The sequence below is a fragment of the Hyperolius riggenbachi genome, chromosome 4 (assembly GCF_040937935.1).
Source record: "Hyperolius riggenbachi isolate aHypRig1 chromosome 4, aHypRig1.pri, whole genome shotgun sequence".
NCBI lineage: Eukaryota > Metazoa > Chordata > Amphibia > Anura > Hyperoliidae > Hyperolius > Hyperolius riggenbachi.
In genome coordinates this window covers 122736498-122760782 of record NC_090649.1, presented here as the reverse complement: position 1 = coordinate 122760782, position 24285 = coordinate 122736498, and the positions used below count along the sequence as shown (strand labels likewise).

Genomic DNA, 24285 nt, shown 5'->3' with positions numbered 1-24285 from the left:
ACCCTTAATCATATTAAACCTTCCCTGTGGGTTGGCATATTCCCCTTTAAGTTCAAAGTTCAAACTTCTTTTGCTATTAAGATTGCTGTACCTTTAATTTTAGCTCCCTGTGGGGTACTAACATACACAGGCCTATAATATCTATCATATATCCGAGGTATTACCGGGCCCTTAAAATGTGTCTCTTGTAAACAGACTATATTTGCTTTTTCTCTGTGACACAATCTCAGAATTGCTGATCTCTTCTCCGGAATATTTAACCCCCTGACGTTCAGTGACCATATTTTAAGTTCCAACATTTTCTGTTCTTCCCTGTGCTACCGTTGGAGTGACCCATTGACCCCCATTCCCCCTTTCATACCCCCATTCATTCCCCTCTTTGCAACTTTCCCCCCTGGGAGATTTGGGCCCATCCCGGCCTCTAGCTCTTACATTCCCTTCTCCCATCTTTTTAAAAAGGACTAAATCCATTGAGAACTTTCCCCCAGTTCTCTTGGTGTGTTGCATCACCTTCTGGGGTACCATAACGTCATTTCCCAGGCAGGGTTCTGTCCCCTCCCTCCCCCGTATCCGGCCTACCTCTCCATCCCGAGGACCCAAAATATGGCACCCTCTGTCTATGTCTGGCAAGAGGAGGGAGCCAAGGGAGGAGTCCAGGGAGAAAAGCGAGGAGGGGGGGGAGATGGGGCAGCCCAAGAGAGGGGCGAGAGAAAATTAACATAACACAAAAAAAAAAAAAGGGAAAGAAGGGGGGGGGGAAGCCCCCAAGATGAAAAATGGGGGAAGCGGAAGACCCAGACAGGAACAAAGGAGGGGACACGGGGGCCAGAACGGGGTTTCCTCCCTCCATCTTCCCCCCCTCCCCCCCCCCCCCCTCCAGGACCGGTGATTTCAATAGTTCACCCCATTCTCTTTCCCCCACCTCTCTTATGCCCACACAGTGCCCCTGGGGGGAGGGGGGTGGTGCGCTTCCCCAGGCTCGTCCGTCTCCCCATAGCTTAATTCCCCCCTATACTCCCTCTACTCCCCCCCCTCTCCCGCACCCCAACCACCCCTTATCCAGTTCCCCACCACCTATAATCCCCTTCTTATTACTTACAAACTCACCCAGATTGCACACCATCCCCTCTCCTCTCCATATATCTTCCCAATACTTTACAATATATTCTTATCATTCTTATTGTGCTTATTTTTCAATTTGTGACAATCTTTCCCTCTCCTCCCCATTCAAATTTCATATCTTTAATCTCCCTGAGTGACTTGTTTTGAAAAATATAAACTTTCCCTTTCCCCTCTTCTGTGTATTCTTTCTGTTACCAAAATACATACATATATACAAAATTCAAATTTCATATCTATAACCTCTCTGAGTGACTTATTTTAAAAGATATAAGCTTTCCCTTTCCCCTCTTCTGTGTATTCTTTCTGTTACCAAAATACATATACATATATATATATATATATATATATATATATATATATATATATATATATATATATATATATATATATATATATATATATATACATACATACAAATACAGTGTTCATTTTTTATCCTTCATTATTTCCCCTCTCCTCTTCCCAGTGTACCCCTTATCACTCATTTAATTGTGATGGCTAGACGGGAGTGGCCCACCTTCCCAGCTCGTCCATTAAGTTTCAAATTTTTCCTCAATCCTATTTCTCTTCTACTAGTTCTCTCCCCACCTTATGATTCACTTCTCTCCTATTTCCCTATTTCATCTTAATTTCTCTTTTTTTCTTTCTTTTTCTCTTCCCTCCTTCCTCATCCTCCCCCCCTGGACTCGCTTACGTCTGCACGCCACTCCCCTCTATCCCCCACGTGTCAACATATGATTCACCTATCCTTAATAACATTCCAACGCCCAGGATCCCCCCCATCCTCCCACAGGAAGCACATCTTATACATTCCTCAGCGATTTTTTTTTTTTTTTTTTTTTTTTTTCCTTTTCCCCTCTTTCCCTCCCCTTCATATCCACCTCTATTATATCACACACATATATATATCCCTCCTCTGCCAAAAAAAAAAAAAAACCACCCACAGACCCATTCTCTCATCTCCCCCCTGCGCCCCCACCCACACACCCGCCGTCTCTTTACTTATTGCTAGATTTATTCCCACCCAGACTCTCCAGGTCCCAATCCGGTAATTCAATCAGTGGTATGTCCAGTTCCTTACATATATAGGGAAGGTCCTCTGGTCTCCTCAGGACCAGTGTATGTTGATTCTTGCGGATGATCAATGCAAAAGGGAATCCCCACCTATATTGTATCCCCCTCTGCTGTAGCACCTGTAGCAAAGGTTTCATTGCTTTACGTAGCATCAAGGTCATATAAGATAAGTCCTGGAAAATACTAATACTAGACCCCTGCCACTCCATATTTCCCTTTTGTCTTGCCTTCTCCGATATGGCCTCTTTGTCTCGATAGTTATGAAACTTACAGATTATGTCTCTTGGAAGTTCATTCCCATTAGGCTTTGCCCTAAGAGCCCTATGTGCTCTATCAAATTTAATACTAGCTTCCTCTGGACGGCCCAGTAGTGTATTAAATATAGATTGTAGGCAGTTTTCTATCTCTTCATTCTGAATTGTCTCTGGGACCCCCCTTACTCTCAAATTATTTCTCCTTTCTCTATTCTGCATATCATCAATTTCATACTTTAAGGCCATATTACAGTTCTTTTGCTTCTCACCTGTCTTCTTTAACAACTCCATCTCTGCTTGTAGTTTAGATACTGCAACATCCATATTGCCCGTTTTTTTCCCTTAAGACATTCAGTTCCTCTTTAACTTCTGTTATTTCCAGCTTCAGCGATGTAACAATCCGTTCCGTCTGGGCCTCCAGATCCTGCCTGGTTGGAAGACTTTTTAGGCATTTCCATATTTCCTCTAAGTTACCTCTCTGGGTGGCGTTTTCCTCCAAAGCTTCCAGGCCTGGGGAGCTTGTGTTTGATGCTACCAGTGAGCTATCTGATAATCCAGGTTCTTTTATGGGGGTCTTGTTTGTCGAGTTGAACATTCTGTTCACAGCACGCTGACCAGCTCCCTCTTGTTCCTTGGTCAGGTTTTTCCCCTTCTTCTCCTTTTCTTTATCTTTTACCATTATGGCTGTTCTTTTCTCCTCCACAGTTGCCAGCTATCCCTGGGTCTCTTTCCTCCTGTTCCGAGTTGTCCACTGGCTGCTCACTCTCACCCTAGCCAGGTGTTCTCCTAGTTCAGGGCTCCCTCTGGTTCAGACACTTTCCTGCAGGTCCTTGTGTCCTCCCTGCTTCCCCACTCTGATCTGTGCACCTTGCGCTGACCGCTGGCCGCTCTCTGGTCCCACCACTCTCTCTGCGCCTCCAGTCTATGTATCTGTGTACCTGGCTTTCTGCGCGTATGGGTATGCCTGTGCTTCCACGTTTCCTTTTCCGGATGTTCTCCGTTCGCGTGGGGCCGTTCCGCCTGTCTCCTGGCTGTTCAGGCTATGCTAAGCCTATTTACTCGCCGGGCGGTGTTCCTCTTGGAAGGCCCCTTCTGTTGCTGAGGCCGGGGATGGACTGATTTATCTGGACAAGGCTGCTTCCTCCGTCCCTCGGTCCTCCGCTCTCGTCACGCTGCACGCTACCAGGTCAGAGAGGCGGAGTGTCACGTCCCATTACTCCATCCGGGCAATGCAGCACCGCGTTACTCGCCGGACCGGGCCTTTTTCTCTCCAGGGAGCCCCCCTGTTGCCAATACCGGGACCAGGTTAGTCTAGTCGGGAAGACAGTCTACCCCCCTCGGCTCTCCGCCCTCGCCATGCCACGCTATGCTCGGCAGGCCTGATCGGGGGAAGCGGAAGGTCACGCCCCCTACTCCGTCATGTCCGTTCCTCCCCCTCCCCCATTATTTGTTTTGACCACAGAACCCATTACTTATGTTTGGTATCTAATATCCTGTTTAGTCGCTACCACCTAAAATGTAAACTTTATTTCTTGAACGCATACCAAAACTGACGTTTTAGAATGTATATTGTTTGGTTTTGTCCCTTTAATGTTCACGATGCTTTCAGTGCTGTGACACCCTAACTCTTTACCTTCCCAATTTTCTGTATACCTTTTTTTTGAAAGCATTTTAAAATTTAGGTTTGCTTTAACATGAAATTAGTTGTTTTGCCAGTTAGTACAAATGTTATTGCTGGCCTCGTTGATGTTACAGCCTGTATGAAAAGTGACCAATACGCAAAATACTTCTAAAAGACAATGAGCGTGACCTGACCAGAGCTGGTCAGCCAAGAGCCGAAGAAAGGAGCACATTGGCACAATTTAGCTGCAATATCTACAATTTGCAGAGCCCCGGTGTCCCAGTCTCGCACCTCTTCACATTGCATTATCCATCCCTCCACTCCCCGTGTGTCACAGGAAAATAGATATGGCAGCCCTCGCAGCAGTGCCTGTGTGTGATCTCTCCGGCTTGTTATTGCAGCTCATTGCGGGCGAACACGTCCACGTCATCGGGAGCATACTGCCCAGTGACGTGGTCACGATCTTGCACGGACGCCCACGCATGCACAGAGGATGCTGACCCATTGGGGATTGACAATCTTTCAGAAGCTGCCAGTGGGACACAGGAAAAGACTGGAGCTGCGGCGAGGGACACAAAAGACTCCTAGAGGCTGGAAGAAACCCAGGTAAGTAAACCTGTGGGGAAAAAAGTGTTTCACTTACCTGGGCCTTCTGCCTGCAGCTGCCCGAGCGCTGTAATTACAGCACAGGAGATTTGGGTGCAGGCGGCGCCACCATAGGCCATAATAGGAATTACGGCTATAGCGGCGCACAATCAGTAACTTCGGCACCGTCAGAACACGGAGCTGAAGTTGCTTTTAAAACACTATAATTCGGGAGCCAGCAATAGCTGAAAGCCGAAATACATTATTCCCCACTATCCACGTTCACCTCAAGGGGGAATAGTAATTAACGCCGCCAGGAACTTGTGCAACAGCAGGATCAGCCATATACTGTCTCCCGGCGGTTTGTTCATATGTATGCACAGCCGCCCTGTGCCCACGCTGTTTCCAAATGATCCTCGAGTCTCCACAGCAGCTCGTTTTCAGTTTCTTCAGTCACCATTCACTGCGCTTCCACGGCCCTTGCCACACGCATCCTCGTTCACACTCCTATCAACGGGAGCACGTAAGATGACACGCACGGTCAGGGCCACTCAGGCGCAGTGGACGTCGACTTGAAAGTGAGCAGCGGCGGGGGACCGGAGGATTCTTTGGAAACAGCGTGGGCTCAGAGCGGCTGCAGGGGGCTGACAGAAGCCCTAAATCTGTGAAAAACATTTAGTTCATCAGATTGTGTTAGAATTTTATCTGATTGCCATCTGGAGTCGGGAAGGAATTTTTCCCTTTTGGGGCTAATTGGACCATGCCTTGTAAGGGTTTTTTCGCCTTCCTCTGGATCATCAGGGATATGTGAGGGAGCAGGCTGGATTTGTACTGTGTACTGGTTGAACTCGATGGACGTATGTCTTTTTTTCAACCAAAATAACTATGTAACTATGTAAATAAACATCTGGTTAATGTTAGGGTATTGTTTTGCATACACCCCCCTCCATAAAGGAGTGACTGCTGTTATAATGTTATGAACCACTGAGTAAACCATCGACAGAACATTCTGGTATCCTCTGAAATTTTACATACTTGAGTCAGTGGTGCATCGATGACAAAATTCTTGAACCACAAGAAGTGGATGTCCTTGAGGCTATGTTCGATTGATTCAAGGAATAAATCAGGAATAGACCAATTAAGGGATTCAGCTGTCGTTTTTAAGAAACCCTGGCTCCTTAGATTTGTCCAACACTGGGGCGCATCAACTACCAGTAACTTTTTCATAAAATTGATACACCAGAGGCTGCAATGCTTTTTATAAAGGAATTTGTGAATTAATAACAATGAAAGCAATAGACAGCTGCCAATATTCTGTCATTGTTCTGTAGGGTTTCAGTGTTTTTATGTTTTGATTCTGTATGGCTTCACTGCTTCCAGAGATAAGCTACCACACCTAAAATGAGTATGTGTATTTTCATACACACAAAGGGAGGAAGTACACTCCCCTACAGATAATGTATATAGAACATTCCCCCTTGTCTTAAACATGCCTCTTCACTCAGAAAGCTCATGAAAACAAACATTAAGGATATGGTACTTGTTTTAAAGAGAACCCGAGGTGTGTTTAAAGAATGTTATCTGCATACAGAGGCTGGATCTGCCTATACAGCCCAGCCTCTGTTGCTATCCCAAACCCCACTAAGGTCCTCCTGCACTCTGCAATCCCTCATAAATCACAGCCGTGCTGTGAGGCTGTTTACATCTGTAGTGTCAGTCTCGGATGCTCCCCCGCCTCCTGCATAGCTCCGGTCCCTGCCCCCATCCCTTCCCTCCAATCAGCAGGGAGGGAAGGGATGCAGGCGGGGACCGGAGTTCTGCAGGAGGCGGGGAGAGCAGCAGACTGACACTATAGAGATAAACACAGCCAGCTCTGACAAGCTGTTAGCAGCGTGGCTGTGATTTATGAGGGATTGCAGAGTGCAGGGGGACCTTAGGGGGGTTTGGTATAGCAACAGAGGCTGGGCTGTATAGGCAGATCCAGCCTCTGTATGCAGATAACATTCTTCAAACCCACCTCGGGTTCTCTTTAAGTAAAGAAGCAAAATTGAACCCCTAGTGTTAGTGGTATGTGGTGCATAGTATTTAAAAAAACTGCATACTTCCTGTTGGTATGTTAGTTTGGGGGATGTATGACATCACAATTTTGCTTCCCAGAAGCCATTGTTACACCACTATTTGTGTGCTAAAGCACAGGGCAGGTGAAGGTGAAATGCTTTTCCAGATTCACCCTGCATGGAATGCTGTAAATGCAAATAGTTAAAAATGTGATGGCTGGTCTACACAGCAAAACAGGCTATCAGTGTTTCTTTTTCTGTTCTAGATTCACATAATTAGCGCTAAATCCTGGTGCTGTCATCAGTTACGACCAGTCCTGGGTTATGGAAGGTGACTTAGATGAGGAATATAATACTGCTGTGTAACTGAATCCAGAGTTGGCTGTGCAGACCTGCTGTGCTAATACCTGGACAGCTGTAGCTTTTGTGCCTTGTTTTATTTGCCATTTGTTTGCTGCCTTTTTGTTTTCTAGATGTGAATGTACATTTTGAATTGTACTTCTGCTAAATTGGTTAAAAAAAGGAAAAGAGTAAAACCCCTTCTGTGCACACATACGTATTTCATACAGAGACTGCTACTTGGTGATTTTGAAATCCATCTCTTGCAGGAATCTAAAAATACAATTTAAGAGCTTAGTAATCAGAGTGCTCATATGCTATCTTATTCTGTGAAATGACGGCTCTGGAACTATAAGTGCGTACACACACGCACGAGTACTGTCTAATGCAGAGATCCAGACTCTATCTCAGGTGCACACAGGTGCATCACTAGCCTAGTTCTGTTGCTATGGAAAAGGGTGGAAAGATGAGGATGCAGTGTACGACAGAGAAGACGTTATGGAGGAGACAAGTCGGCTCCGTCTGCGCTTGGCCTAGAGGATTTGGCCCTCTGGATCTCTGATGCATCAGGGATGCCGTACATGTGCTATATCCTTGGCCGAGGCCAAACCATCTAGCCTGTGTACAGGGCTTAGGGCTCTTTTACACCAGAGCGGATTTCTAGCGTTTTGACGCAAAGTCAATACTTTGCGTTAAAAAAAGAAGCAGAACCCATCTGCACCCAAGTCAAAACTCAATGAGCCATGAAGTATAAAAATTAATTCATTTATTAATATGCATTAAAACATGTATATAAAACATACAAGTGAAGGTCTGAGTATCTGGGCAGCTGAGGGAGAAAAAGAGTGTTATGACATATTAACAGTATAACTCCTTTACACATGCTCTCAGCATGTGAATCACCAGTAGTTCAACAAGCATAATCCATAGAGGCTATAGAGGAGGAAAAAGAGTCCTTCATGACCATACAAAGTTAACTAACTATAGTTGCCTGCTTGAAGACAGGAACTTTAACCCAGTCAAGTATCATCTTCTGCATCCTTACATGTTTTTGTAACATCCTCGTGTACTAGTAGTTGCCTGCTTATGAACAGGAACTATAAGACAGCTGCACATTATACTGCACCTTTGTATGGTCATGAAGGACTCTTTTTTCCTCCTCTATAGCCTCTATGGATTATGCTTGTCTAACTACTGGTGATTCACATGCTGAGAGCATGTGTAAAGGAGTTATACTGTTAATATGTCATAACACTCTTTTTCTCCCTCAGCTGCCCAGATACTCAGACCTTCACTTGTATGTTTTATATACATGTTTTAATGCATATTAATAAATGAATTAATTTTTATACTTCATGGCTCATTGAGTTTTGACTTGGGTGCAGATGGGTTCTGCTTCTTTTTCTTGCCAATTTCAACCCAAGTCACTCTGAGTCATATAGACTTTTCAAATGTATGTTATATAGCTAGGAGTGGATTGGTGTTGGATGAATCGTACATACAATTTCTAATACTTTGCGTTATTCAAGGTAAAATTAAAGTCCATAGACTTTCATTTTACCTTTCACATCCAACGCTGCATTTTGGTGCGTTGCGGTTCAACGCACCGAGGAGCTTTTCATCGTCCAACGCAGGCATTTTCTTTTCGGGTGAATTATAACTACCGCCGCTAATCAGCGTTGCACTGCAGCAACCAGACGTCCACGCCGCAGATCATGGCGCTTGCAGGAAATCTGCTCCTGCAAGCATCATGTAGTGTGAAAGAGCCCTTAAAGGACTTACGAGCCCAAATAGTAAAAAAAAAGTTAAGTACCTTAATCATTTTTAAATGCACGGAGGACGCCGTCCGCGCCCTCCGTGCTGTTCCGCCGGGTCCCCGCAGTCTGATCGCCCCCCGTGCCGCTCCCGACCCCACGGACGGGGTCAGGCTCCCCTTCCTCTCCCAAGATGGCCGCCGGAGCCGGCCGCGGCTGCGCAGTCCGCATACGCGTTAGTGCGGCTGCGCAGCTCTAGGGCCTCCCCCCCCCGATCCACGCACAGTAGCGTGGATCGAGGGGGGAGGCCTTAGAGCTGCGCAGCCGCACTAACGCGTATGCGGACTGCGCAGCCGCGGCCGGCTCCGGCAGCCATCTTGGGAGAGGAAGGGGAGCCTGACCCCGTCCGTGGGGTCGGGAGCGGCACGGGGGGCGATCAGACTGCGGGGACCCGGCGGAACAGCATTTAAAAATGATTAAGGTACTTAACTTTTTTTTTACTATTTGGGCTCGTAAGTCCTTTAAGAAGCTCCATTGAGTATATCCATCTCAGGCTGTCTGGGTGGGACTACTGCTTGTAGTTGGGTTTCATCATCCAGCTCTTCAAAGGTGAGGGCACAGACTTGGCGCTCTGAAAGGATTCCAACGTATACCAGCCCGTCTGTGATGCAGGAAGTGGATAGTGTCTTAGTACAGGGCTGTGGAGTCGGTGCAAAAATCTTCCGACTCCTCAGTTTATGAAACCACAACTCCGACTCCGGGTAACCAAAATGGCCTCGGCTCCGACTACTTAGTCTAATATTTAACAGGTCTGTGATTTTGTACAAAAATCACCCGACTCCCGACTCCGACCCCTCGGTTTGTGAAACCACGACTCCGACTCCGGGTGCCCAAAATTGCCTCGACTCAGACTCCTCGACTCCATCTCCGACTCCACAGCCCTGTGTTTTACCAGATGCTTTAAAAGTATATTTTTAAAACTGATAAGTAATCGGGAGCTTCTGTATATACAAAAGTAAGCTCTGTATTGAAGTGTTGAAACAGGTCTAGGAAAACCTATGTTCCTGGCTTAAAAGACTCCATGGAGGGCTGTTAGTGAAATATATTTTAGTTTCAGAATTTGCCTAAGATTCCTGACTCAGTGGTAATCACACCCCTAAGCATCACCCAGTGAAGAGGAAAGTAATTTTGCCTTCTTAAAACGCAAGGCTTTTGCAATATTCAGACTTGTTGGATTGATATGGCTCTATGGTTTAGGGCTTGGACCGGTACTAAGGAATCCCTAGCCAGCTCATGGTGACCCAGAACCACCAGAAATGTATAAAGTGCTGAAAGAGACCAAAAAGTGATGCCATCCACTGATGAAGACCAACAAGTCTGAAACAGGCGGTTTGTACGTTGGATTGATGTGGCTCTGTAGAATGTATTCGCTACAGGCTCACTATACACCAGCAATTCTGGATGTGCAGCCTGGATGTGGGGTAAAAAGAGATGATTTGCATATTTAGGAGTGATGCATCATGGGTAACCACAGTTGTTCACTTAAAGGTGCATTATAGCAAACACCTTGTGTTTTATAGGCCATTTTTTTTTTTTTTTTTTTTTTTTTTTTTTTTGCGATGGAGGGTTTTCTGGTCTCATAGCCTGTTATACTTTTGTAGTGGTTCTGGGTTGCCATGAGCTGTCTAGATATTCCTTATTAATGTGAAGGAAGGGGAAAGACTTTGTCTGCACACAACCAGGAATCTGTTGTTGGCGCATACATGTTGTAATAGAGGCGCTAGTAGAATATTGATAAAATTACTAATATTCTTCTAGTTAGCTTTACTAATATTTTACTATGAACTAACCTAAAGGTGGCCACAGACGATACAATAAAATGATCCAATTTTACGGCAGTTCGATAAACTATCGGATTTCACATTTTTATTTGATAAAAGTCACTCGGTAGTGGTGGATTTTTCTGAACAATTTTTTTTGAAAATTGAATGTTGTATGGTAGATTGTCAATTTATTAATATATACCCCCTAAGCAATTTTCTCAGTTTTCAATCATTTTTTTCATAATTGGGGAAAAAATTGAACATGTGTGTCTGTGGTACATTGGTCAGATTTTTGAAATGTTACAATCAGTCAGAAAAATGTATTGCAATTCTTGAATTGGAAAGATATTTAGAAAATTAGTATGTGGCCACCTTAACCCTAATCTCACACAGAATCCTCCTTCTACAGATTCCTAATGTTTAACCCCCTCAATATGAATTTTGTGTTGACTTCCTCGTGCCGTTAAATATCATGCGCCCTTATACTGTGGGCACCGCAAAAGATGCTAATAAGTTTGTGCTCTATGCGGCGACATTTTTAACTGCTTGCCACATGCACCCTTTTTACCTGCAGCTGTTGCTGACTGTGTGCTAAAGCACACTCAAACAAGAGAATTATCAAATAAAAGAAATAAGCCTTATTTCTTTTATTTGATAATTCTCTTGTTTGAGTGTGCTTTAAAGAGACACTGAAGCGAAAAAAAAATATTATGATTTGTATGTGTAGTACAGCTAAGAAATAAAACATTAAGATCAGATACATCAGTCTAATTGTTTCCAGTACAGGAAGAGTTACGAAACTCCAGTTGTTATCTCTATGCAAAAAAGCCATTAAGCTCTACGACTTTCAATGTCGTGGAGAGGGCTGTTTTCTGACTTTGATTATCTCAACTGTTATTGAACTATTTACTTTTTTTCTGCCAGAGGAGAGAGGTCATTAGTTCACAGACTGCTCTGAAAGAATAATTTTGAATGCTGAGTGTTGTGTAATCTGAACATATTATAGAATGATGTAATGTTAGAAATAACACTATATTCCTTAAAAAAAAAATATGGGACTATTATCTTTGCTGCTAATCTTCTAGTAATTATTCATAGTACACAACCAATTCATTATATCATATATTTTTTTCCGCTTCAGTGTCTCTTGGAATGGAATGGAAAGATGCATATCATTTTAAAGCTCTCTTTCTCCTCTTTCCAATGATATATAAATCGCCGCCCTACGCCTTTTAGTTTTCGCTATTTTCGCGATTGAACTTGCGGCCGCGATTTCGATCCCGAAATTAGAGAAAACTAAAAGGCATAGGGCGACGTCAGAAAGAGGAGAAAGAGAGCTTTAAAATGATATCCATCTTTCCATAGTTACATTGTATTACACAGGGCGACTTCTTCCTAAACTCAGCAGCTCCATTCTGCTGAATGGAGCTGCACCTTTGAGAAAAAGTCGCCCTGTGTAATACAATGTAACTATGGAAAGATGGATATCATTTTAAAGCTCTCTTTCTGACGACCCCTAAATCGTCGCCCTACGCCTTTTAGTTTTCTCTAGTTTCACGATCGAAATCTCGGCCGCAGCAATTTCAATCACGAAAATAGCGAAAACTAAAAGGCGTAGGGCGGCGGTTTATATATCATTGAAAAGAGGAGAAAGAGAGCTTTAACCAGTTCCCTACCCTGGGGTTTTCACCCTAAAAAACCCAAGCAATTTTCTACATTTCACAGGTCTCCCATTCATTAGCCCATAACTTTAGCAATACTTATCACAAATTATAGATTGCCAGATGTGCCCCTCATTAGCCCCTCCACCATAAAAATCCCAGATGTGACCCTTTTATTAGCCAGATTCGCCCCTTTGTCCCCCTACCCCCATTGATAGCCAGGTTTGCCCCTTTGTTCTTCTCCAATAGCTAATCATATGTACCCTCTATTCCACCTCCCCCCCCCCCCATCCCATGGATAGCCAGGTGTCCCCCTTTATCCACCCAGTATACCCAGATGTGACCCTTATCAGCCCCTTCCCCAGTATAAAAGATATGTGTCCCCTTGACCCCCCCCCCATAGATCCAAAGGTGTGCAAATGTATTCTCTCTCCCCCCCCCCCCCCTCCCCATAGATAATCAATATGTCCCTTTGTCTTTTGCCCCCCCCCCATATATAGCCAGGTGAGCCCCTTTGCCCCCATAGATAGCAGAGTGTGCCCCTTTGCCCCCCTCCCCATAGATGGCCAGGTGTGTAATGATCCTCCCCCTTTGATAGCCCCCAGCCATTATGCCCCCTTCCCCTCCATGCTGCGATCGAGCAAGCAGCATGGAGGATTGGTATGTAAACAGCTCACCTTGCCTCGTTCCAGCGCGATCAGTGTTCCCTCCGTGCAACACCGCTGCCTGTGTCATTATGCCGAACGGATCTGGTCCCGGCTTGATGACGTCATCAAGCCGGGACCCGATCCATTCGGCATTAAGACACAGGCAGCGGTGATGCACGGAGGGGAGGCTGATCGCGCTGGAACGAGGTGAGGTATGTTGTTTACATGCTAATCCTCCATGCTGCCCGATCGCAGCATGGGAGAAGAGTGGGGGGGGGGGGGGGTGGATGCTAAAATACAGGGGATCGGGCAGGGGGTTGGAGGATCGGACCCCTGGTAGGGAATCCTTAATTAGTGTAGTTAGAGGGAGGGGGGTTAATGAGCTCAGACGCGTGCTAGCACGCATACTGTGCTCATTAAAGGGAACTGACTTATATTCACGTCATGTGGCTTTCAAGAGCCACTTACAATGAATATACTGTATGTAGGATATGAAATGGTAAAAATGATATGCATCTTTCCATAGTTTTTGCACTGCTCGGAGTCCCTTTAAAGCCCCAGTTCACCATCATAGATTTGTCATTTAGTAGAGGTGAATAGGGCACTATACTATAACTTACACTAAAGTGTCCTTTGCAGATTTCATTTGACCCAGGAACTCTTCACACACGCTTACAGCTACCAGGGTAGTGAGTTTTCCTTTGCTAAGAAGCAGTGTGCACAACCCACCCCATCCACCTTCTCTCCCTGCTGCTTAGAAGTTAACTCTTTGTGGTCAGCACTGCAGCTGAACAGATTATCTTTTTTTAACTATTCAATTCATGTAGGGAATAGTGATGTCAGTTCGCGAACTTCCGCGAACCCAGTTCCCAAACCGCAATAGACTTCAATGGGGAGGCGAACTTTGAAAAATAGAAAAAATTATGCTGGCCAGAAAGTGATGGAAAACATGTTTCAAGGAGTCTAACACCTGGACCCCCAGGTGGCGGAGTGGGATAGACACCAAAAGTCCTGGGGAAAAATCTGGATTTGACGCAAAGCAGCGGTTTAAGGGCAGAAATCGCATTGAATGCTAAATTGAAGGCCTAAAGTGCTTGCATGTCTATACATCAATCAGGAGTGTAATTAGAGTACTGCTTCACACTGACACACCAAACTCACTGTGTAACGCACCGCAAACCGCTGTTTGCGTAGTGACGGCCGTGCTGGACTGGTGCGCAACATGGCCAGAGTGCAGGCCGTGGCAGTTTTCCAGCCCATATGGTCGCCGGGCTGTGGTAGCTCAATGATAGAACAGTGACTGTCCAGCTGATCAAATTTGGTCTGTCCACAATAAAGCAACGACCTTATTATCTTCTTGTATGTAGGTAGGCATAGGTAGGAGTACCAGTATAGGCATAGGTAGGTGCCTCAGTAGTTAGCTAGGCATAGGTAGGAGACCCAGTATAGGTAGGTAGGCATAGGTAGGAGTCCCAGTATAGGTAGGTAGGCATAGGTAGGTCCCCTAGTATAGGTAGGTAGGTGTCCCCGTATAGGTAAGTAGGTGGCCCAGTAGTTAGGTAGGCATAGGTTGGAGTCCCAGTATAGGTAGGTAGGCATAGGTAGGAGTCCCAGTACAGGTAGGTAGGCGCCTCAGTAGTTAGCTAGGCATAGGTAGGAGACCCAGTATAGGTAGGTAGGCGCCTCAGTAGTTAGCTAGGCGTAGGTAAGAGACCCAGTATAGGTAGGTAGGCATAGGTAGGTGCCTCAGTAGTTAGCTAGGCATAGGTAGGAGTCCCAGTATAGGTAGGTAGGCATAGGTAGGTCCCCTAGTGTAGGTAGGTGTCCCCGTATAGGTAAGTAGGTGCCCCAGTAGTTAGGTAGGCATAGGTAGGTGTCCCAGTAAAGATGGTTAGGCAGGGCCTGGCTGGCACAGTAATAACAATTACCAAGGTCCAGCTGCAACAGATAGGGCTGTATAATGTGAGTGTCAGTGAGCAACACAAAAAAACAACCACATCAGGAGAACATTAGCTCTCAAAAGAGCTATTGAGGGGTGCTATTTTAGCAATAACAATCAGCCTGGTGCAAGCCAAGAGCCTAACTAATCTTTCCCTAGGAGAAAAAAATCTGCAGCAGCTCTCCCTAGTCTGTCTATTTGCAGCAGGCACACGAGTGAGTGTCATGGCCAGCGAGCCTGCCTTATATAAGGGGGGGTGGGGCTCCAGGGCTTAGCGTAGCCTGAATGGCTACAATGTGCCTGCTGACTGTGATGCAGAGCGTCAAAGTTGACCCTCATAGTGCATTATGGGGCGAATCGAACTTCCACAAAAGTTCGCCTGGTCCAGGTGAACGCGAACCCCCAAAGTTCGCCTGGAACCGTTCGCCGGCAAACCGTTCGCTACATCTCTAGTAGGGAAGTGAACATGATAAAATATTCAATTTTCATGTAATTTGTATGACTCGTGTTGATTAAACTGTAAAGTATGTTGTCAAGTCAATAGAACATAGGGATTCTTTGTGTCTTGTAATAAAGTGGACAAAGATTACATTTTATTTAGCAAGGAAACTGAAGCCAGAGTTTGGTTGGCACAGGCAGGAGTTTTGTCCATGAAAAGTGACTGTCAGCATAGTAGTGCTACTGTCTGTATAACTGCTGGAACACTGGCCATTGTAACTGCCTTGCTTATTCAGGCTGATTTCATTGCACATATCATTTTTACATGCATTTGATTTATTGTTTTATAGGTATGCAAACAAATTTGGCTAGGATTATTTGATGATAGGTCTTCTGCAATCCCCGATTTTAGAGATCCACAGAAAGTAAAAGAATTCCTTCAAGAAAAATACGAGAAAAAGAGGTGGTAAGTAAATTACAAATACAGTGATACTATTTTTAAAAGTACAAGGATACAGGGTTGTTGTAACACTGTCTAATAATCCCGGGTTGTCGAGCTCCAGTCCTGGAGGGCCATATCCATGCCAGTGTTTAGGTTGGACTGAGAAATTGAGAAAAAACGTTCTACTTGTTGAACCACAATTTCAGTCCCATTAATTTGAGCTGTGGCAAAAATGAGTGAGGACCTCGGCCCTTGAGCTCTGGAGTTTGACATCCCTGTTCTAATCCAATGAAGCTGGAGACTTGCCTAATGGAATTGCACACACTATGAAGGACGTAACCCGTCACACGTCTCACTCTCTCACACACACTCACTCACTGCCTCACTCATTCACTGTCAGTCACAGAACACTTGCTCTCACTCACACACCATGCACCTTAAACACTGAGCACCCAAAAGGAAATACACATAGCTGCCTCTGTATCACTCTTACTACAGGGTTGAAACTCAGGTACACAAAATCAGATACTTATCTAAGAAAGGGAAGCCTCAGTATTGTATTGAGGCTTCTCTCTGTATTCTAATGTCCCCCATCGCTGAGCGCGGCCCCCTGGAAGATTAGCCACAAGGCATTGTTGCTAATCAAATCAGGGCTGTGCAGCTCCTCTTTTTTTTATGGCCATGCAGTAGCTGACTGAACCCGCATGTGCAGTGAGCGCTGCACCGTTGGGCTTTTGACAAGCGAGGGAAGCCTCAATAGGATCCTGAGGCTTACCTCTCTTCAGTGTAAGAACCTTTTTTTTGAACCCAAGCTTCGACTCGGGCTCACTTTAACGAAAATATTTTTTTTTATTTCGGCCTTAATATCTCGTCTGGACATATTTGCAGAGTTCATATCCATTTTTTTCTCATCCTTAATATAGCTGAGTAATCCCTGCTGGTACAGTTGCCCAAAGGTGAACTCGCCCCAACAATGGCAGCTACCCACCACCTCCTCCATGACACACTGTGGGCATATAGGTGTGGGTGTTGGTACTGTGTTAAGGTTAAACCAAACCTTTGAGGAGAAAAAGTTAAAATTCAATACATCAGTAGTGGGAATCCCCTGGATGGTCCAGAGGCTTCCAAGATTATACTCAACCTCACCGCTGCTGTCTAGATGCAGCCATGAGAGCCTATCCAACAAGCCCTTGTCGGAAATGTTTAGAGCTTCCCAGCACTGGATTGGTAGGCTTGAGAGCAATGGGGAAAAGCATTTGGACTATCCAGAGGACTTCCTATACTGAGGTAAATGTATAACTTTTACATTCAGATTTTCCCAAGATATCCACTGAGGAATTACTCAGCTATACTGATGAGGAGTAAGGGTGGTCAATGAAAGCAAATATAATTCCAAATTGATGCAGTATTATACAAATTTAGCATGCAAATTTATGCAGGCTGAGATGGACCAACCAAATTTCACCTTGTCGATATTTGATTGGTTCATTTTCAAGCTGTTTAAATTTGGATCATCCTACATCAACTTAGAATTATTTGTATCTCATTGCCCATTCCTAATAAGGACCTGAGCCCACTGACGCAGTCGTGTCCGCTTTTCAGTTGCACATCAATGTTACAGATGCTGAAAAGCAGACAGAAGCGGATACAACTGCGTTAGTGGTCTCAGGCCCTAAGAAGGAGAGATTGGTTGTGACCTGGTGATTAAGCATACCCTAGTTCCTAGAGATCTGCTCAGCATGGAAAGGTTTTGCCGAATTCAGATTCACTTTAAAGGACTTCCGAGGGGAAATATCTAATCTGGTTTTTACTCACCTGGGCTTCTTCCAGCCCCTCGCAGCCATCTCCGTTCCTTACCGCAGGCCTTGTCCTCCTCTTTCTCCCTGCTAGCCGACTATAATAATCGCGACGCACCGTCGAGTTTGTCTCATCTGCGCCTGTGCGGGAACTCATGCCCTTGCGTCCACGTCATCTGGCCCGTACTGCACCTGCACACAGCTACGGTGGGTCATGTTCATTACGGCTGGCCGCAGGGACACCGAGGAGGACCAGGACTGCGGCGAGGGACTGAGACGGCTGGAAGAAGCCCCAGGTGCGTAAAGAAAACTGATTAGATATTTCACCTCAGAAGTCCTTGAAAGTTAACTTGGCCAAATAATGAACTATAATTTTCCAAACGCCATGATTCAAGATGTGCTTCCTTGCAGCTATGATAGCGGTGTTTTGTAAATAGCACACTCAGGCTAGCAGTTCATCTGCAGACACACCCATATTTACCACTTTTTATACAGGTTCTCAGTCACATCATCTACATACAGCAGTGGTTACACAGTTCTGTCTTTACAGCAGAACAGTAGTTATTTCCCTTAACATAAACAGAGGCCACAATGGAGCACTGTTTTCATAGATAGGGAGGAACCAGGCTTTTGTTGCTGTCCACCTTTGTCCTGGCTATCCACTTGGCCCACATCACTTTTGTGTTACTGGTGTTGGAAGTGAGGAGGTTTCTTCCACTAAAAATGGACACAATTTTGCTGAAATTGTGTCTTAAAAGTGGTCTAATATGTGGTCTATCCACATGTTTGAATACACTGAACATGGTTGGGAGCATAGTTACATAGTTATTTTGGTTGAAAAAAGACGTACATCCATCGAGTTCAACCAGTATAAAGTACAACACCGGCCTTCTCCTTCACATATCCCTGTTGATCCAGAGGAAGGCGAAAAAACCCTTACAAGGCATGGTCCAATTAGCCCCAAAAAGGAAAAATTCCTTCCCGACTCCAGATGGCAATGGGATAAAATCCCTGGATCAACATCATTAGGCAATACCTAGTAATTGTAGCCATGGATGTCTTTCAACGCAAGGAAAGCATCTAAGCCCCCTTTAAATGCAGGTATAGAGTTTGCCATAACGACTTCCTGTGGCAATGCATTCCACATCTTACTCACTCTTACTGTAAAGAACCCTTTCCTAAATAAATGGCTAAAACGTTTTTCCTCCATGCGCAGATCATGTCCTCTAGTCCTTTGAGAAGGCCTAGGGACAAAAAGCTCATCCGCCAAGCTATTATATTGCCTCTTAGGTGTCTTTTCTCTAGACTAAATAAACCCAGTTAGGCGTCTTTTCTCTAGACTAAATAAACCCAATTTATCTAACCTTTCTTGGTAAGTGAGACCTTCCATCCCACGTATCAATTTTGTTGCTCGTCTCTGCACCTGCTCTAAAATTGCAATATCTTTTTTGTAATGTGGTGCCCAGAACTGAATTCCATATTCCAGATGTGGCCTTACTAGAGAGTTAAACAGGGGCAATATTATGCTAGCATCTCGAGTTTTTATTTCCCTTTTAATGCATCCCAAAATTTTGTTAGCTTTAGCTGCAGCGGTTTGGCATTGAATACGATTATTTAACTTGTTGTCGATGAGTACTCATAAGTCCTTCTCCAAGTTTGATGTCCCCAACTGTATCCCATTTATTTTGTATGGTGCTAGACCATTGGTACGACCAAAATGCATGACTTTTCATTTTTCAACATTGAATTTGACATATTTGACAAATAAGCTTTTTTGTTTGTAGTGGTTTCATTTGTTAAGCACTTCTGCTCTGACCTTGCTTTGTACATGTCCTCTCACTGCAGGTTTGTGCCACCAGAACAAGCCAGAGTGGTGGCCTCAGTTCATGCCTCTATATCTGGCTCCTCTGCGAGTAGCACTAGTAGTACACCAGAAGTCAAACCATTGAAAACTCTCTTGGGGGAATCTGCACCAGCTCTGCAACTGAACAAAGGGACTCCTAGTCAGGTGAGTCACATGACTGTGCAAATCTTATATTAACCTTACTTTAACATTTAGAAGCCATTTGAGCTGGTGTGGGTCCTGTAGACAATATGTGTGCTGTAATTACTATAGCAGTGCAGCTCGATTTACGATAAAATTACTGTAATTCAGGGGCTGGCAATAGCCAAACCCCGAATTATGCGTCCAAATGAAGAAATTAGGTAATGAGAAAGGCAATATATGTATTATATTAAACCATCTGTACATGCTTTACGGTGCCACTCTGAATGGGGTATGGCAATTAGGAGCACTTGGGTACATGGCAGTACTTGTGGAGGGGACTTGGCTCTGGGGACTCTGTTAAAGAGAATCTGTATTGTTAAAATCGCACAAAAGTAAACATACCAGTGCGTTAGGGGACATCTCCTATTACCCTCTGACACAATTTCGCCGCTCCTCGCCGCATTAAAAGTGGTTAAAAACAGTTTTAAAAAGTTTGTTTGTAAACAAACAAAATGGCCACCAAAACAGGAAGTAGGTTGATGTACAGTATGTCCACACATAGAAAAATACATCCATACACAAGCGGGCTGTATACAGCATTCCTTTTGAATCTCAAGAGATCATTTGTGTGTTTCTTTCCCCCATGCACTGAAGTTTCAGGCTGCTCTTTTCTTCCTGCAAACAGCTTTGCCCTTGTTTGTAATTCCTCAGTATGTGAAAGCCCAGCCAGCTCAGAGGACGATTTATCCAGCTTGTAAAAGATAAGAGAGAAGCTGCTCTAATCTAAATAACACACAGGCAGTGTGCAGAGAGGGGCCTGGAAGGGGGAGTTCATAGCAGAACCACAACACTGAAGAACTTGGCAGCCTTCCAGACACAGGCCGACAAGTCTGACAGGGGAAAGATACATTGATTTATTACAGAGACAGTGATAGTATAAAGTGCTGCAGTTAGCCAGAACACATTAGAATAGCTTTTGGAACTTGTAGGATGATAAAAAAATAGGATGCAATTTTTGTTACCGAGTCTCTTTAACCCCTGCCAGACCTGCTCTCCAATCTGACAAAAAACAAATCTGGTGATTCATTTTACCAGCTGATTGCCCTGGTGCATTCCACGCTGTTGGTCTAAAGAACATGGTTTCCTAATTTCTTCAGTATTTCTTATGACTTAAATGGGGGGTGCTATCAATCTCCCACAATGCATTGAGAGTTGTGTTTTAAAATGATGATGTGATGACTTTTCCTCAGTGTGTGCGGTTTGGAATCAGCAGAGCAGCCATATGCCTTGTGAAATTATGGGGGAAGCACTGACTGTCTTTGGTTGTTCACAGCTTTTCATAACAGTCACGTTCCTAAATGCCTTAGCCTCTCTCTTCATTCTTTTTCCACCTCTCCATTATTTTCCATTACACAGACATTCTTGGGGTGGTGAATGAAAGCTTCCTCTTGTTTTTCCTGCCAGCTCTCCACTCTCATTCTGCAGTGCATGACCTCTTGTTCTGGCCATGCTTTCTCTTAAATATTCCCCTTTAACAATACCCCAGTGGCCGCACTTTTCCTGGAAGTGGCTCGTCCCTCAAATACTAATAGTTTTCACAAGCACGTGACTCTTCAGGCTAACGTCACCCTCGCTTTCCTTCGAGTGCTGCCATGGCAAGCTACCCTGTTAATTACTGCTGTTTTCCACTTGCCTTCTACAAAACAAGTGTGATCCCTCCAGGGAGAAAGATACACAGTCGTGACTTATGTATGCTGTTTAGCCTCACATTGCTGAGATTCTGATTACATCAGATCATAACATAAACCTGACGTATAGAGACGTAAGAATGTTTCAGTCCGTACTTTTTCCATATGTACAATGCAGTCTCCAGTATTAAATCAGTGGAGATTTAAATTTAGAATGCTGACACCTCATCCAGTTTTCCACATCTACTTGGTGGAAATGCTTTGAGCCCAGAGCAGAATAGAACTTCTGTAATGTGGTTATAAATGCCTTATTGCTCATTTAAATCACAGAAGTGACATTTTGTTATAGATTCTGGATCACTTTTGTCACCAGATGCTGCAGTTTGGTGCTGCTCCCATTAAAGCGGACCTGAACTCAGAACTTCCTCTCTGCTCTAAAAGATACACAGCCGCATAATAACCTTTCAAGAAAAACAATTTGTTGCAAAATCTGCAGTGTCTACATTTTGCTTTCATGGAAGCAGACATTAACATGCTGTGTTTACAAATTAGCTGCTTTGGCATGGCAGAGGAGATACCTGAGCTGACACAGCTGAGAGATCAAATAACAGTGGTGATTAGAGGCAGAATTAGACAGGCTAAACTCTCTAAATACATACACAGTGCATGTCTCCGTTTTCCCTCTGTCCTGTGCAAGAGTTCAGGTCCACTTTTAAGGGGCTTTTCAGATGAGACCTAGTTGCAGATAATAAAATGCCAAACAGCTGCAATTAATGTTGTCTAATACACTTGCTAACAGCTGTGACACCCTAGAGCAGAAGCTAGTAGATGCAGTTATGTTCCATAACTTACAGCTCCATAGGATAGCATTAGAAGCAGCTGCTTAGAATCCTAGTAGCTGTGATGGTGTCTTGTGACATGGCCCTAAGTGCTCTCATAGAAACACTGTCACCTGATAATGCTTGTACACATGTTTGGTTTCTCTGTAGCCTCTGGTTGGTCTCGGGGTTATGACCCTGAGCATTCAGCATGCATATAATCACTTTCAGACCCCACAAAGTTTGTCTTACTCCTCCCCCGACCCTCGCCTGTAGAAAAGGTCATAGTGCAGTTCATAGACTGCGGTCTGTTCAGTTTACACCATCTAGGACTGGACAGCAAGGCAGATGCTATATAACTTCTTTGAAACTGCTATTGTCCATAATTGGCAGTCAGTATACATTTGCAGGGCAGAAAAATATTTCCAAGCATTCATAAAAATGTAAATATTGTGCAGATTCGCAAGCAGTTATCACGTTATAAGTGCTATCACAGCAGTTATCACGTTATAAGTGCTATCATAGCACTTATCACGTGATCACTTCTATCACATATCATAGCACTTATCACGTGATAACTGCTGTGATAGCACTTATCACGCTTTAGTGAATCAAGCCCAATGGCGTGCACGCACGTTTGCACGTGCAAAGCTTTTAGGCGTGATAACTGAGTTATCATGCTTTTGTGAATTAAGCCCAATGCCTGCGCTACTTTCCAAAGACAGTGTCTAAATGTAACCTACTAAGTCACAAATATTCCGGATATTCTTCCATAATAGAAATTAAAGAAAAAGTTAAGAAATACTATTTTTAACCTGACACCTTAGTTTATGGTAGTAAGGAAATGTTACAGCGCATAAATCTAGTTTGTCATCTTTTTCATACATTATGAAATTTGAAGACCAGTGTTACATTAATAGATCATGAATTACTAAAATCATGAATTTTTGCATAGTGGTAAAAGACAGATAACAGTGTAATAAATGATGAACGTGCTGCAATATAATCTTTGCTATACCTACTTTTCTTTCAGACTCTGTCCTAGACAGCAGACTGTAGGAAAAACATATTATATATATATTTATGTTCAGGTGTTTTGCGCAGCACATATGTGGTATAAAGTCTCAGGTTTCCTGGCGCATTGTCTAATTCCTATTGAATGACCTCGGCCACCCACAATCACTCATTTATAATGCAAGGATATCTTCCTATTATATGTCTCAGCAAATAGCCTGTGCTAGGGAGAAATGGCCTATGCTGAGAAATCTAGTGACTACTTTGGAAGCTGCTGATATATGGAAGATTTCCCCATAAGAATTAATCATATATTATATCTATGTGGTGTCTTAAATTGGAACTAAAATCCTTCCACAAACTGTATGTGTGAGATGCATCTATTTAACACACATGCTCTTTCACTCACATGAATCCAAGTGTTGGCATTTGTAATCCTGCAGCTAGAATTACAGCTTATCCCTGTATTTCTTCTCTAGCTCATGAGTTTGGTCCACTGTTAGTCGTGGAGCAGATTTGCTACCATCAAACCAACAAACGTTGATTCAAGTAATACTTTTAGAAGCTAACTGTACATAGGTTTCTTGCACGTTTTCGAAACTTCAAGTTTCTTCTTCAGGCTTGACTCATAACTGGATCAGAGTATGGTTCTGATCCATTTCTGTATAATGCTTGAAGAAGAAACTTACAGTTTTGAAATCTATGTAGTTGGTTATTATAGGTTTTAGCTGAATAAGCATTGGTTTGATTTTGGCAGATCTGCATTGAGTATCTGAAGGACTGACGAAAGGTGCGTACACATGCACAATGATTGCTGCCGTTAGGGATCATCCCTCATGCAACACTAAACTAGATGCATTGCTAGTCTACAGCCTTGCAATGTGTTCTGGTGCTATGGATGCAGGGGAAGGAGCAGCTTCTGGCAGGCAGGTAAGGAAGTAAGTGTGTTCAGCCATAGTGATCTACTACTACTCATATTTGACGCATTAGGGTGGCTGTACGTAAATTAAATTATCAGCAAAGATAGCCCTGGCTAGCTGCCTTGGCTGAGAACAGTCTAGCATGCGTATCAGCCTTTACTCCATCACTTTACATTTCTGATCACTGTAAAAGCTGTGAAGAATGTCAAAATACAGATCACATAGGCCCCAGGGAATTACCATGCACTTCTTGAAGGACTGGCCTCCCTCTTCCCTCACAATGTTTCTATTGGCTACTTGAGATGG

The 24285-nt window shown here is 44.1% G+C and overlaps 1 protein-coding gene across 9 annotated transcripts in view; it reads left to right on the top strand.

Moving 5' to 3' along the window:
* Window positions 1-24285, top strand: part of AGFG1 (ArfGAP with FG repeats 1) — a 169444-nt gene that overhangs the window by 87919 nt on the left and 57240 nt on the right. For all 9 annotated transcript variants that reach the window (XM_068280522.1, XM_068280525.1, XM_068280518.1 and 6 more), the window contains exons 3-4: window positions 15665-15780; window positions 19398-19560. In XM_068280522.1, coding sequence (XP_068136623.1) covers window positions 15665-15780; window positions 19398-19560 — 279 coding nt within the window. The remainder of the gene's footprint in view (window positions 1-15664; window positions 15781-19397; window positions 19561-24285) is intronic.